Here is a 16,352-nt window from a genome sequence, read left to right on the forward strand (position 1 = left end):
ATCCAATTTTTCTTCAGCTATGATCGTTATTTGAAAGATCTAGGATGCAACAAGAAGGGAGATAGGTTGGACTGCAACAAATACAGGAGTATTACGGAGTTGAATACCGCCTATAAAATACTCTCCCTGATCCTTTAGGATCGTCTTGCCCCGCACGTCGAGTATAACGTTAGTGTAACTAATCTTGAAATGATTCTTCGAGGTACATTTTGACGATCAGAAGCATTAAGTTATTTATTAATATATTTATTTACCTTTTTCACTTTCGTCATAACTACCTGTTTGTAATTCGTTATCCCCATGTGTTGTAAGATGTCAATTTCAGTTAGGTCCATTGTTAGCCAATGTATTGAAAAATCGAGAATAGTTATGAAGGCCAGTCTAGGCTAAATGACGTAATTAAACAAATATGAATATTAATATAATAGTCGGAAGCTATCAAAAAGGATTTCGTAACGTAAAATCAACCACTGATCAGATCTGCACCATGCGGCGGATTTTGGAGAAGATGGCTTAATACAGACACGACACATACCATCTCTTCATTGACTTCAAACCCGCATATAGCATAGCATATGCGTGATAGCATAGCCAGGGTAAAACGGTATGACGCTATGAGCTTGGAATGATGGTGAAGGTAGATGGAAACCCCTCAGGACCTTTTGCTATCACCAAAGGTCTACGCCAGGTGGACGGGCTTGCCTGTCTCCTATTCAACCTGGCGCTAGAGAGGGCCATCCGCGACTTGAGGGTGGAGACCATGGGAACCATCTTCTATAAGTCAACCCAGATTCTGGAATACGCTGATGATATAGACATCATTGGTCTGCAGTTCTCGTATGTAGCAAAAGCCTGTCAAGGGATCTGGCGGCAGAGAACCTCGTATTGCAGATAATCAAGACAAAGACCAAACTGATGGTGGCAATATCAGCGGTCTTATAAATAAATAATCAGAATATATGTAGGCGTGACGTACAGATAGGTGAACGCACTTTTGAAGTCGTCTCAGAATTCACCTATCTTGGGTCAAAGGTCAGCAACGATAGCATGGACAATAGCATGGTTGTTGAGTTGCGCGCAAGGATGCTGGCTGCCAACCGTCCATTCTACAGCCTGAAAATCAGTTCACCTCAAAGAACCTGTCGCGACGGACGAAGCTGGGACTATATAGTACCCATATAGTACCGGTACTCACATACGCCTCTGAGACATGGACACTGTTGAAATCTGAAGAAATCCTCTTAATCTTGTTCGAGAGGGAGATGCTCAGAAGGATACTTGGCTCCGTGTGTGTGAAAGGACAATGTAGGAGCCGCTATAATGACGAGCTGTGCGAGATGTACGGCGACCTCACTGTCGTGTAGCGTATCAAGCTCGCCAGGATCCGGTGGGCTGGTCATGTTGTATGCATGGAAACGGACGACCCAACCCCGTAAAGTCTGTTTAGGCCTGTCCACAAGGACAGAGGAGGCGTTGTAGACTCAAACTGAGGTGCCAAGATAGCGTGGAGGCGTCCGCCATTAAGGCCGGGATAACGGTCTGGCAGACGAAGGCGCGAGACCGTGAGCGGTTTTGGACACTCCTGAGGCAGGCCAAGACTGCAAAGTGGTTGTAGCGCCGGATAAGTAAGTAAGCAACGGTTGGAGAGGTACATATGAGATCATATGATCAGAAACCGATAGTTTCTTGATAGTTAACATTTCAAGAAAACGGATGCTCAAAATGCCATCCTTGTTACGAAAAAGATTGAACTTTGTTGTAGCTTCTATTGTGCGAATAATAGGTAGACATTTCAATGACGAAAAAAAAAACAAACAAATTCCTCGATGCTATACTAATAGTCCCACATAGGTACACAATAGCTCAATCACGTATAGGTTGTAATATACCCACAATAGCCTTTTCATATTCATCGATCAATTTAAGATGTAATGTTAAATGCTCAGTAAGCACACATCTAGTTTGACCACCAAACAAACCAATGAGGAGCTTATTTCGAACCCATCGTGCTATAATATAACGCCGCCAATGTATACATATTTTAAAAACATCGAAATAAATTAACTAAATTAACTGCTGTAGCTACTACTGTAGCGAACTATTAACAGTTTTGAGATTCTTTTTATTAGATGGAACATGTATGGTTAGTGATCCACGACCGATAGGAGCCTATGGCGTATATTTTTATATTTTTATTATGAAATACAAGCTTCAAAAAACATTATACAATTCAACACTATGTTTCGCCGTCGGCTCTTTTGCTCCCCGCAAAAGTGCCCATTGTGCAAAGCTGAGCTGCCTTTTGATTGAGTGTTCAACTTTAGCCCTCTAAAGTTGTGATTAAATTTTTACGTACCCAATCAACATCTGGCAAATGTTGCGCGCACAATGCCACAGCGAGCGAAACCTTATCGTATCACAGCCCGCCAGCCGGATTGAAAGCGCCGTTTTTTTTTAGGGAGGGTTATGAAATGACACAGTGTGAAACGCAACGAGCAGCCGAACGAGCGAACCGTTTCATGCAGAGCAGCGCCAAGAGCTTCACGAGCGCCATTATAATAGCTATCATATTAGTTTTAATAAAATTTTATGCAAATTTTTCCGCTAAATTTATGTTCCTTTACCCGCATCCACCCGTTGTCTTCGGCCTCACTCGATTTCACTACCCCCTTAAGGGTGTCTTTCTTGCGCGCTCGTGTGTGTGTGTGTGTGTGTGTAGTTTCGAAGTACTTGCGCCAGTTATTGAAGCACTCGCTGAGTACGTACTTTTGCCTATAACGAGTAAATGATAGCTTCGGCTTTCGGGCTCGTACGTCGTTCAACCCATCCGGTAGCAACACAGCTCCGGTATACGGTTTAGCAGCAGTTCTTGAGAACACACACCTCAGCATATACATGCCGTACTGCCACTGCCAATTATTATTCAACCACGCAACGCAACCCCGAACACCACTTTACGGGCCTGATGGGTGATTGTCTTCGCGTCTCGGTCTCGAATGATACCGCTGGCACGATAGTTTCTGGCCGGCGAATCCGGCCGCACACTCACACGGGCCACACGAATGAATGGTGTGCATCGTGTGCCCCAAGTGTGCTGCAAGTAATATTTTCTAGATTGCTTTATGGCCCTGCCCTCGGAACGAATTGGGTGACTAGATTTGAATATTCTATATGGCGCGCGCAGGCGAGTCCACCGGTGGTGTGCAGTTCGCGTACGGTACCGTACCGGAATGGCGGATGTCTGGTTGTAACACAATTTTACTGCTGTCGGCAGCAAACGATGCTTTAATTTGCGAGAAAGATGGGGGAATGTGCTTTTTTGCGAGATGGAAAAATAATACTTTTACGATAATATTGATATATATATATTAAATGATAGCATCATGACAAGCACCGAGCTTACGATTTAAAGGAAACCACACAAAGGGTTACTGATTGCTGCGGCGAATGGTTCAATTAGCTTCGCAGCTGCCTCCTCTACTGATGAGGGCAAAGTGTGATGGCTTATGCACGAATAGTTCAACATAACAAATCCTTCTCCTCCTCCCCCCGTTCAACCGTCCCGCACGGCGCCAGGTACGATAATACGATTGCAACACATTTAATATTCCATTTCAGCAATCACACACCCTCCAACCCTTTGGCGTCGATCCGAAACGCTTGGCGCATTTTCTCACCCCCGACACGCCTGGTTTAAAATCGAATCACAAACACGACAGCTCCAACACACACTCTCTCTCTCTGTCGCTCGTAAGCACAGCTTATCCGATTCAAATTCCATCAGATAAAGCGTAAGCAGGGGGGTGTTTGTTGCGCCACCATTCTCTTTGCTAGAAAGATTTGATTTTACGTGCTCTGCTCGGCACACGGTCCAACGATCGGCCTCGCATCGGTATACTACTGCCATACACTTTCAATGAACCACTTCACACACACACACACACACACACACACACACACAACGCTCTTCACCCTCTCCGCGGTGGAAGAAATCGGTGAACAATTTCGACAACCGGATTATGATCCACCTAATCCTTCCGTGTTGTGATTTTATGGCCACCAGTCATTAAACTATTATCACCTACGGTGTTCCTTCCTCCACCGGAGGTGGTGAGCTGTTGCTATCGTCCCGTGCGAAGGTGTATCTGTGTGTATTTTCCGATGTATAGCCCATCCCACGATGTGTCTACTCAGGTGCGATATGTGGTGTACCCCATTCCCTGGAGAAAGAGAGTGCGCCTGAAAGACGTCGAGACCCCTACACAGGTCGATTAAACTACGCTGATAAGATTTTCCCAGCTCCTGGGGCGTCCTGGGCAAGACTTCTGGGCGCTCTATCGAATTAGGGCCCCCTCTCCTGTAGGGCGTACCGGTAGGTGATTCGCCGTGAATCTTTTATGACATTTTTAACGCTTTTTTCTCGGTCGGTCGGTCCCGTGTCGGTTATTCCGAACCGAAAAACGAGAAATCATTCCCACAATCAGTAGACAATCGTAGACACTATCACATACTCTGCACACCCTACACGGTGGCTGCGCTGGTTCGACCTCGAAGGAAGGATCGATTTTCGGAACCACTGCACACACACACACTCACTCACACAGCTCTCTGTAAACGAGGTTAACACTCATGTCGGTGTGTCCCGGTGGGGAAAATGAAGCCAGCAATCTACCATCGTTATTGCTGATCGTTCGAGCTTTGCGGTCTGATCCCGACGGACGTAAATTGGTGTTTGTGTGTGTGGAGTATTTATGTGTGTGTGTGGCGTTAATTTATAGTTCTTAGTTCTCAGCTTTTAATAGCTAGAGGTTGCAGCCTTATCTCCGTAATTACCGAACCGCTTCACTCTTAAACAGCTACCAATTTGATAAAGAATTCCCACGGGTGGAGGAGAGAGAATGGCTTTATCGAGCAAAACTTTCGTACCGTGCTAGATACGCTTTTGATGAACAGTTTTACAATTCACTTAGTGTGTGGGCTGCGGAAGATGAGAGGTTGTTTATTATATATTTTTGTTCAAACTCGAAAATGGAGAAAAGATTTCCCCTGAATTGACAGTGCGCTGTGATTGGCATACTGGTGCCGCACCTTCATTCAAAAGAGGTTTTTATTAAACGAGTATTCAAGCCAAACGGCAGTGTCCGGGGATGGAGTAAAGCTCCACTGGTGCATGCTTTCGGATGCAAATTTGCTTTTAGCTATGACAATATTTGCTTTCATTAAGATTATTTCCCTTCCCTTGCTATACTATAAGACTCTGCCCTACAAAAATCTTCACAATACTTGTTTTGTTGTGGTGTAAATAAATGCTGCTCCCTCGCTGCCCCTCCGCGGGGCAAACTCGCCCAGGCCCGGTTCGACATTAGCGTAATTAACAGTGCCGTGTTGGATTTTGACGCTTTTTTTTCCTCCCCTTCTGTGTGCATCATTTCCATTCCTGGCCGCGTTCCAGTTCCGAACAATTGCAGTGTGCAGCTGCTGCGCGGATGCATTATTCTGATGGCAGCTAAACCCACCAGCTTCCCACCAGAAAGCTTCCACGCACACTGCACCCACAAACACAAAGAGCCAGAAGAAGGCTGAAGCTTTATGAACTTTTTCGCTTTTCTAGTTCCCTTATTCCCGCGGGCGGGAAATCTGGTGGTGGTGTGTGTCGTAAATGCAGTGCTTGAAATTACGCTCCATTAATTGTGGGTTCGGTCGTATTGTTGTGCGCCTGTGAGTGCTGATTGCACTTCGACACCAGTGAACCGCACGGGTGTGTGCATTACTGTGGGGTAAACCCTTACCACGCGGTGCAATGGGTTGCAGTACAAAGCAAAATACGCCAATCCGTGGTGGTGTACGCCTCCGTGTACGGATAGCAGGATTTCTGTCCCCCGATTCGGTGTTCGGATCCCATCGTCAACGCTCTGCACCGTCCAAATAAGCTGCTTCCGACTTTCGGATAAACCTCGATTTGTAGGTAGTCGGATTTATCTCCCACTTCCGACCCCGGGACGCTCCCGTGCACGGATGCTCAGCGCGAAGCTTTCTCCCGAGAAACAGGCACTAAAGGCAGCGTTGGTGTAAGTATTTGCTAAGATTGGGCGGCGGCAAACACTTGAACAAACACGTAAACCGTCATCCGGCACAGCGCTCCGGTGCTGCTGGTGCTCCATATAATTTGATGGCACTCTCGGTTTTTTGGCAACGATTCATTTCGTCGCCTCGCCTTTGCGCACCAACAATCGAACGGCGTACGACGTACGCGTGCAGGGTATGAGGGGGGGGGTCTGTGTGTCGAAGGACGGCAATAAAAAGCATAAAACATTGTGAGTGCGACTGTTTATTACTGCCATTATCACTATCGTACCGATGTTCCGGCGACACTATTCGGCGCACAGTCTAGTAGCGGTCGGTAGTGGCTGTTGGTTCTCTGTGTGTATGTGCCAGCTGTTGTTTTAGCTCGCAGCGCAACCCATTACCCGGTGGAATGGCGTTGCTCCCAGTGCTGCCCAGAGGCTATGACCTTCGTACAGTTGGCATGTACATCTCTTCCGCACTGTATTGCACCTTGTGCCGGGTGGTTTGCGCTCGAATTTCGTCTGCGTTCGATCGGTGATGACTCCCGGGCCAATACGTTTGGTTGGCGGTTACAGTCGGTGGTAAATACATAATACACTACGTTTTGCTATGCACTTCTGTGATGGGAACGTTTTGCAAAAGAAGGCAACTAATCCCATAAAGTGCTGAGATGAGCGATAGAAAGAGGACAAATGCGTAAGTATTATGGACAATCGCACAGCAAGCGAGAAAGCTCACGCCATTAGCAAAGCATTTGAAGTTTTGTGCTAAGCCTTTGTTTACTCATCCAGCAACCGGAGAGCATAATAGATGCTCCCGCCCATTGGGGGGGGACACCATGTTTATCTATGACAGTGATCTAAGATCTAATCTCGATTGAATGGATGCTTGGAATGGCTGGAAAGCTGACTTCAAAATGTATGCAGTAGCTTTTGTTGATAGACGATTGCAGTAATTATTTGTCTTTCTAATTATAGCAGCACAAGTCTAACCACTGAATGCAGCTTGAATGTAGCTCGATCAATCCTGATACATGATCATGATACTAGCTACATAGGATCCTGATAGCAAGAAGAAAGCCATATTAGTTGGTTGAACCTTTAACTACCAATAAACGTTTGTTAAACATTTGCTTTTTAACTCGTTTCTTTTCTAATCACCCGAAGCAATTGTCTTCCATGCAAGACATTCTGGCTGTGTGTGTTCCCCAACAGAGAAGGCAAAATCAACCGTTTTATTTTTTTCCTCCTGTTCACTTTGACAACATGTTTTGAGCTGAATGAATTTTCGACGCGTAAGAACGCAATAAACGCTTCCGTTTGTCCACCGCTTTCTTTGTTGCAAACGGCTCTGGAAGCAATTGCCATGAAAATCCAACAACGCTCTCATCTCAACTCTTTGTCTTGTCACCAGAGCTAGTCCCGGGAAAACCATGTTCCGAGCGCTCCAACATATTGACAACACAAGCACACTTACATATATAAAGATAAAACGTGTATGTTGCCCTCCCGTGGCGCAACATTTTGCAGCACCAACAGCACGTGCAGCACTACCAACCAGGAAAAGGAGGAGCCCGGGCCCTAAATTCCGCTCGAACTGCTCTCACCAACCGGGTTGGCCGTGGTCGTTGTTGTTGTCGTAGGTTCTATCGGTCATATAATTATGGACGCTCTTTTATTGTGTTGCCCGTCCCTCCGTGAGGGAGTGCTGTGTCTGGCTGCTGCTGCTGCTGCTGCTGCTGCTGTACCATAAATAGGGAAACACGCCCGAAAATGTTGCTCACCGGCATGCTTCCATTTTGCATGATGGCTGATGGCTCACACACACACACACACACACACACACACACACACACACACACACACACACACACACACACACACACACACACACACACACTCGATAAGCTGCTCAGTGGGACGGCCGCCACCGGCCCCACACAAGCCGAAAAGTAAAGCGCATTGTGAGCGCATCCACATCCACATCATCACTGTTGAAGCAGGCTCTCCAGTGCTAAAGTGGCTGGATAATCATTGTACATACCGCCCGACCTCCCGACCCGCCAGAACAACAGCCTCAGACCAGAGGAGGGCACGCGTGAAGAAGATCACGAAACATTACCCAGCTTTTCTCGGCATTATTATCGTGTTGTCAGTCGCACTGTGTGTGTGTGTTGTCGGTGAAGAGCAATGGAAAAGCTGTATTGTTACGCCTCACCCACCCGCCCGGCACGGTCGTTGGATTTTGGCGAAAAAGAACATCGCGCGCAACCCGATTGTTGTTTGGGGCGGTCGTACATTTATGGTCCACCGTGTGGCACACTCGTGACACTGTACGTCTGTGTCGTTTCTCACGCACATTTGCCTTTTATGATTTGTGTTCCGTTTATTTTATGGTGCTTGATTCGAGCACACACACACACACATACTTGTCGCGCAGGACCAGAAGGTTTTGTGGGAAGAGCAGACAGGCAGGCAGGCTGGCACCGAAACTCACGTCAACACGTGTTTCACCCATATTTCGATGGCTCTCAATCTCGCCGCTCGTTGTCCCCTGTGTGTGTGTGTCGCTGTCTCTCTCGCCCTGCTCCCTACTTCAGGGTGACACTACTCGAACGCCACTTTACCGCTGACATGTATTCCCATCATTCATCAAAAAATGCACCGGATTCTACCCTCGGGGAACTTCGGGGCACTCCGGGGGTGCGTTTCATCCATAAATGATTTCTCGACCGACTTTTCGAAAGCTGCGCTACAGCAACAAAAAAGGCAACAGAAAAGGCTGATAAGAACAACCCTACCTCTCTCTCTCTCTCGCCATCAAACAATCCTTCAACAAACTCTCGTGTGTAGGTACGCGTAGCTTTTCAACAACCAACGCACGATCAAATTCATCAATATTTATGAACACACACCGGGCGGCGGACCCGTTGCGTAATGAATTTTGCAACAATTGTTGCTTTTCTGTCTCCATTTTCACCACCACCACCACCACGAAAAAAATCGCGAACGTACGTACCCCGCTCGGAAAACGCCACGCAATGCGCTTTCTGTGCGTGTGCACTGTGCTTTTGTTCTCACGCAATAAAATGTGGCAACTATTGTTTCGTCCACCCATGACGACACGGACACACAGGATGATTACGACCGAATGAAGGGACCAGGTCCCAGTGTCATTGGGTGGTTGTTGGTCCAGACGCAAAAAAAAAACCCCAGCTGCATCGCTATTTTATGCACCAGTTTTACGTCGACTTCCGTCCAGTCCAAAGAACTGCAGCTTACGGCTTGCTATAAAACATAACTTGTTGTTGATCCATTTTGCATTTTTTGTTTTTTTTTTTCGTTTCATTTCGTTTCGGTATTTTATTTCCTTGTGGGTATAACTTACAGTACACGGGCGAGCTGTATGTACGTGTTTTACCATGATCTCGGGGGCACACTCCGTCTCATAAATCATTGCACATGCAAAGCGATGCGATGGAAAGGGGAATGCGATGGGAAGGATGGGAAACACGGAGGTGGTTGAGAAAAATGATGAAAAATATACGACTTTCGCATCATGGTTCACGTAGTACGCTTTTCACACATTACCGGGCGATATGCATGAGCTCGAATCCGATTTTCCGACACGCGGGCAATGATTATCGCATATGACAAGGGGCTGCTCATGAACAACGGAATGGAAGGAATGAAGGTGGAGAAGGTAAAACAAATGACTCTCTTGCACACACACACACGCACACACTCACATGCACGAGATTTCTTTGGATGACTGATTTTCTTTTCTCCCGTGCGCATTATTAATCGTATTCATTTCGATTCGAGCGTGCGCGGGAATTGTATGCCGTATTTGCTGCATTCTGCTTTTCTTCCAAGCCCAACATGCACAAAATCCGTGGCAAACGGAAGCTTAAAACACCTGTCACTGTTGTTGGTGTGTTTTTTGTTTTACAATTGATTTCGGTAGCTGAAAAGCTGATGATTTATTTGCAAAGGAAAACACAATGCCCCCTAAATCAATTCCACCATTCGGTGTGGGAGGAGCGGTAAGCTCTGGGAAACACGGTGACAAATGATCTTCTAAAAATGGTTCCTTCATTTTCTCAACCCACCCCCACGCACACAGTCATCGATTCATTTGCAAATGTTCTGCGAAACCGGTTCTTTTGAGTTCTGGCTAACGGTTCAATGCGAATTTCACAACGAAAGAAAAAAAAATCAAATAAGCGTACCAACATGGCTAATTTTATTTGGCAAAGGTTCAAGAAGCACCTGCCGGAAAGAGAGAAAAAAGAGAGAAAAGAAGGCAAAAAAACGTGCCATGATTAATTTCTTCCCAGAAACAACCCGGTCACCACCCCTGGGAGCAGGTGGATTGTGCAAAAGAAAGCTTCCAAATGCGTAATACACCATCCCCTCTTCTGCCCAGAGAGTCATGCCGGCAACAATAATAGAAACACATAGACACACACACACAAACACCGATTCCACGCAACCCTCCACCTGGTCATGCCCTTTTCTCTGATGGACAAATTTTCACGACGAATATTGACGGCGCCCGGCGCACGTACACGCCGAGCGCCACAAATCTAGATTACTGGGCCTCCACCCCCGGGCCGGGTCAAGCCGCTTTTACAACAACACCCACCGCACGGGGTGAGATGGCAACAGCTTCTCCACCTAGACAGTAACAGTACCAAAAAGGGAAGAGTCCGATTTTTGTCGCAGGCGATGTGCGAAAAGCAATGACCTTTTTTAGAAAGAGCGCGAAGGATTTCGGTTTACTGTCTGCTGTGCAACAGACAACGAACAACAACACACTCCCAAATAAAAAAAAAAGGTTTTTCAGCACAACGCCAACGTACCAGAAAAGCTGTCGACCGGTGAAACGACGTCGAGGTTCATTTTCTCGTTTGACCAAAACACACGGCTCCCGGGAATCTTCGCCCATGCCCCATCCCCCGGGAGGAGAGTTTGATTCACTTCACCCTGGGAGCAGGCAGCCGGACACGGCACAACAAAGCAGGCCAACCAACCCATCCCACCGGAAGGACACTCCGAGAACACGTGTTTTGAATAAATCAACGTCTTGTTTTTCGGGTTGTGGGCTGTGCGCCGTGTTGGTGGCCGGGCAGAGCACAAATAAAGAAATGTAAATGTCCTGCGCCCCTTGCTCGTTCGTACGCTAACGTTACGCAAGAGTGGGGCAAAAACACGCGAGTGAAAGGATAAAAGGAAAGAAAGAGGAAGAGACAGAGAGAGAAAGAGAGCGAGATACATTTCCCAGCAATGGATGAACAGGTGATTTTTTATCATGAAATAATAAAATAAATTCCACCTTTTATGCTTTCCTCGCAGTGGAGCGCACCGCAAGGTAATAAATGGCTGGCAATGGAGAATATTCACTAAAGCTTTGGGCGATATTTATCCGCTAGTAAAAGGGACCGGGCTGGGGGGGGGGGAGGTTTCAGAGTCTTAATGGCTAACAATTTAACTCATTTCTCAACCGAATCAATCAGTAGGACTGTGCTGTGGGTGAGGTGTTTCGTCGCTGCCCGTGGCTCAGCTCTCTTTTTCACCGTACCGCAAACAAGGAAGAGCTTTGCATAACCAACCGGTCCAATATTTTATGTATTTGTATTGGACGGTTACTGTGTCCTGCTACTACTACCACCTAGCATTCGCCACCATCATACCTTGTCGAACGAATTAATGTCTACATCGGACGGCCCAAACGGGGTGTGTGTGTGTGTGCGTTTAATAAACAGTCCGGCCAAAAAAAGAAGAGGGGGAGTGGGTACAGTGCAGCCGTTCATGCCGGGGAGTATCCTTTCCCCAGCCGTGCTCCGTGCTCCGTACCGAAGTATCGACGTAAATTAGTTTAATGGATTTCTGACAGCCCTCTTTAGGGAGCAGCGATGGAGGGGCTTTCGAACGGATCAGGTGTATGAGCCCGCCGGGAGGAACCCAGCCCATTAACTATTCATCTCAATTTAGAACAACCGAACCGGGGCGGGCTGGAATGTAATCATTTTGCTAGGGCAGATCTGCCAGACGAGACGGGATGATGGCGAGACACACAGCAGAGGCAAAAGGCTTCTGGGACCAACGGGTAAAGCGGGCGTGAAAAAATAAAAGCAGCACAACGGGTGCAAGGGGGTGCAGTAAAATTTAGGATAAGTACGGAAAGCTTTTAACTGTATTTATAGGAAACGGATTTAATCCTCTTCCGCTTCCTCGCTTTGTGGATAACATTCGTCTTCATCCTTTTTTGTTTTGTGCAAGTTAAAGTCATACGGCAGGGAGAAAATCCGATGATTGACCGGCGCAATCGGGAAGCAAACTCATACTAACCACGCTCATTGTCTTTGGGTGCACTAATTTAATCACGTGTTTTTGTGTCTTCTCTCTCTCTCTCTCTCTTTCCTTCTCTTCTTTTGCCTTACAGTGCCACCGAGTGTGCGGGCCATTCCACCGACCGGTCAGGTGACGGCACGCAAAGGAGGCGCCGTAACGCTCGAATGTAAAGCGTCCGGTAATCCGGTCCCATCCATCTACTGGACCAAGCGGGTAAGTGTAACTGTGTGTTGTGCCGTTGTTGTTCTTTCTATCTATTTGTTGTTGTTGTCACAAGCACACACTTCCGGGACGGTACCCGCTCTAACACTGCGCTCTGTTTGTGTCTTCTCCTTCCCAAACCAGACTGGAACGGGCAAATCGGCTGCCAAGATCGGCGAAGGGCCCGTACTGTCGCTCGAGCGCGTCGAACGTCAGCAGGCCGGTGTGTATCAGTGCACCGCGGACAACAATGTCGGCGAACCGGTCACCGTGGACATGCGGCTGGATGTGCTCTGTAAGTATAGGCTCGCGATGGCCACACGTACACACACACACACACGCATAACTTCAAATTATGCGACCTCTTTAGCAAACGGAGCTCATGCTACGACCTTCTACAATAACTGCCACCGGTGGCAGAGAGAGAGAGAGCAAGAGAGAGGAAAATCCCTTGCAGCACGCATAAATCAGGCAGCGAACGTTTGCAATGCTCATCCGCGTGTAGGGTTTGTTGTGCTTTTCTTTTTTTGTTTGCTATTAATGTTTCGTTCGCGACTCTCGCCCTTGTCGGGAGCGCAGGTTTAATAACCGCCTTAAGCTGAAATAAAGTATCACAGTATTATTTTGGTACTTTTTTCTTGGTTGTTGCCGGGCATGGCTTTCAAGCACTGTTCCGCTCCGTGCTGAAGGAAGCGACGGTGCCAGGCGCGATGGGACAGCGATGAGCTTTCCGACAGTACAATGTGCTCGTCCAGCTCGTACTCGTCGGGTTAGTCGCTTTATCCGCCGATGCGGAGCGATGGAAGCGGAAACTAGAGCGTATACATTAAAATATATTACATTACCGGCATGTTTGGTCGCTTCGTTGACCGCTGGTGCAACCATGATGGTAGGGCAGGATGGTTAGTAGTAAAGGAAATGAAAGCGTTACGATCGGGCATAATTGGATCTTGCGAGTGAGGCCATGTTGCAAAGCATCCATCGCTGGTAGCGTGGTATTGCTTGTTAGCTCTACATCCACAGTGACGTTCATCTACATGAAATTAATAAATGGATTTTTTTTTTCATCAGTACACTACATAACAAAACCCTTTAATAAACGTGACGATTTCAACTTCTCGGTCGGTCAAGGCCTGGAGGTTTTCAGTGACTTTTTCATTACCCATAGCAGGATGCTTGATCCTATGTATGGAGGCACAGTTTATCTGGCGCTTGAACCCGTGTTAGGTCGTACGAGATGACGACTGTCCCACGAGGCCGACCTGACGGCTTGAACGGTTTAATTAGTTGTCAGCTGTTTTCACCATTCAAATATAGTTTTATTTGATTCTCAAGATTTGACTGTCAATTCTTCAAAGTCACTTCGAAACCTCCCATCAGGCGTAAAAAAAATGATGATGGGTAAAGTTGGTTAAAATCCTGAGTAGACTCCGATCGGATTCCAATCCGACTCCGGAAGGTAGGTCCAATCAGCACGGACCGGAGTCATCGTGAGTCGGGGTCGTTAGGAATCTGAGTCATTCGGAGTCACAGCCGATCGAATTTGGCAATCGAATTCACCCGGAGTCTTCCGCAGGAACCACTAGTTTAGCCGAGAATTTGAGTCGCCCTGAGTTGACTGGAATCGACTCAAGTCTTCTTTATGTTTGCAATCGATTGATTCAATTTAATGCATTCAATCTGTTCTGACAGCCGACTTTAAGTAATTATTCTGCTTTGATGTTGGCTTCACATGATGCGATTGAACGTGACTTTAAATCCGTTAAGATGACGAGCATTGAAGGAACAGGTTGGTCCCGAAATATGCTCTTGAAAGATTCATAAAATTCGACCGTAAGCTAATTAATTCTACATTTTACAATTGATGTGTAAAATCAGCACAATTGACTAAAATCACTTTCAATCCTAAAAAATCGCACATTTTCGAATCCCTGTATAAGATGTACCGCGTGTTTTGGGGACTACCTGTACATTGAACAGGCAGACGAGTTTTTCAAGCCAATCTTGTTGAAACATTTTCAACCCGCTACCGTCCTTAAACTTTTGTACCCAATGTCCAATGAAATCCTTTCCATCAAATAAATAATCTCGTCCGTTCAGCTCACACTCACTGAAATTAACAATACGTCAGATTCTACGAACGCCAGCCGGAGGAGAATAAATTTGCATTTGCCCGATGCTGAACGCGCCCTACGTTTGCTGCCTGCCCCGCATTATGCAGAACGCACACAACGCTCATCGCCCGAAGCGACTTTCCGCTTAGTGCGGATGCTGCACTTTGCTAATATGACTTTTCACCTCTTCACTCGCCAATTCCAAACAATCTCAACAACCCCCCCCCCCGCCATCCCCCGGCAACGTGTTCTCATTACGACTGACTGGCTGACTGGCTAAATGTTAAACAAAGCATCGCATGTTTGTGCAAGAACGCCGGCGGGGGACTCAACCATCAGTCTAATTGAGTTTCGTGCATCGTTGTACGAATGCAGCCGTCATTGCACCGCCCTGAAATGATTGACACATACACACACACACACACACACACACACACACCACACGAAAATACTGAAGGGGTTTCAACAGTTTTTCTACGCCATCCATTTAGCAGAATGTGAAAGAATATTTGCGCTTATTAGTTGGAACAGTGCGTCGGGCGGTCTTGCCCGCCATTCGATGCTTTCAGCCGGCGTAGGGTATGCACATGCTCCCCTGGTGCATTTGTTCAAACACTCGCTAGAGCACATACACGCCACGCCAACATTTGTCACGGTTCGCCTGCTTCGACAAACATTCCTTCCGGCAAATGGGAGCGTGTATTTGTGCGCTCCGATCCGATCAACCCCGGATGCATGTGAACGGGTTGTGTAGCTTCCGATCAGTGCCCAGACCACAACGCGCCCCTCATTCGACATGTCTCGCACCGAGCGAACGCCGGTGGCTCCTTAAATCAAACAATTTAACGTTTGACCTGGTCCTTTTTGCCACTTGCAGCACACCGTTCCAGCGCCAGTGGGTCACGCTTGGCACGCCTCGGCTCGGCTGTGCCCCTGCGCCCGCGACCGGCGGAGTTACCGAGAATGCGCTAATTAAATTTACCACATCGATACGATACGATAGCTGCCGTAGCCGGATTCCCGGCCACCGTAGGCACTGATCGGATTAGACAATCGACTCGCGCCAATCGCGGCGGCACAGGGGTATAAAATATTCAGCACCAAATTGCGAAACTCAGCGCGGCACAGTGCGGGCAGTGCGCGCGTCCAGTTTGGTGTGCATTTCCCATTTCCCAGTCGACCCTTTCCCGTGCTCCTTTTCCAGGTGCAGGTGATTTCAAACCCGGTTCCGGTTGAGCCCGTTGTGCGTGTGTGTGTGTGTGTATGTATCCCTCCGTGTGTGAGATTTAATTTTTCATCCATTCCTTCCGCTCACTGTGCCCTGTGCCCTGTACGGTGCTCTCCAATCGCTTCCGGCCCGACGGCATGATTGGCCGTGGCATCGCGGGGCCCACGCGGATGCATATCATTTATTTATCTGAATCTGGACGGTGGCAGCGGCTGGCTGCGGTGACCAGCGTCGAAACCACTCGGCCGCAGTCTCGTTTGCGCCAGAACCCCCCCCCCCCCACATAGAGCCTCGGGTTCAGGTGAAAACTGGTCGTTCCGCGCGAAAATCGTTGGCAAAATAATCAGCTCCACCACACTCGCCACCCGCCACCCGTGCCAATCGCTT

At 47.5% G+C, this 16,352-nt stretch overlaps 1 protein-coding gene across 5 annotated transcripts in view; it reads left to right on the forward strand.

Annotated features, from left to right (window-relative positions):
• Positions 1-16,352, forward strand: part of LOC121587648 (limbic system-associated membrane protein) — a 235,887-nt gene that overhangs the window by 192,679 nt on the left and 26,856 nt on the right. For all 5 annotated transcript variants that reach the window (XM_041904617.1, XM_041904615.1, XM_041904614.1 and 2 more), the window contains 2 exons: positions 12,514-12,635; positions 12,768-12,918. In XM_041904617.1, coding sequence (XP_041760551.1) covers positions 12,514-12,635; positions 12,768-12,918 — 273 coding nt within the window. The remainder of the gene's footprint in view (positions 1-12,513; positions 12,636-12,767; positions 12,919-16,352) is intronic.

The sequence above is a fragment of the Anopheles merus genome, chromosome 2R (assembly GCF_017562075.2).
Source record: "Anopheles merus strain MAF chromosome 2R, AmerM5.1, whole genome shotgun sequence".
NCBI classification, from domain to species: Eukaryota; Metazoa; Arthropoda; class Insecta; order Diptera; family Culicidae; genus Anopheles; species Anopheles merus.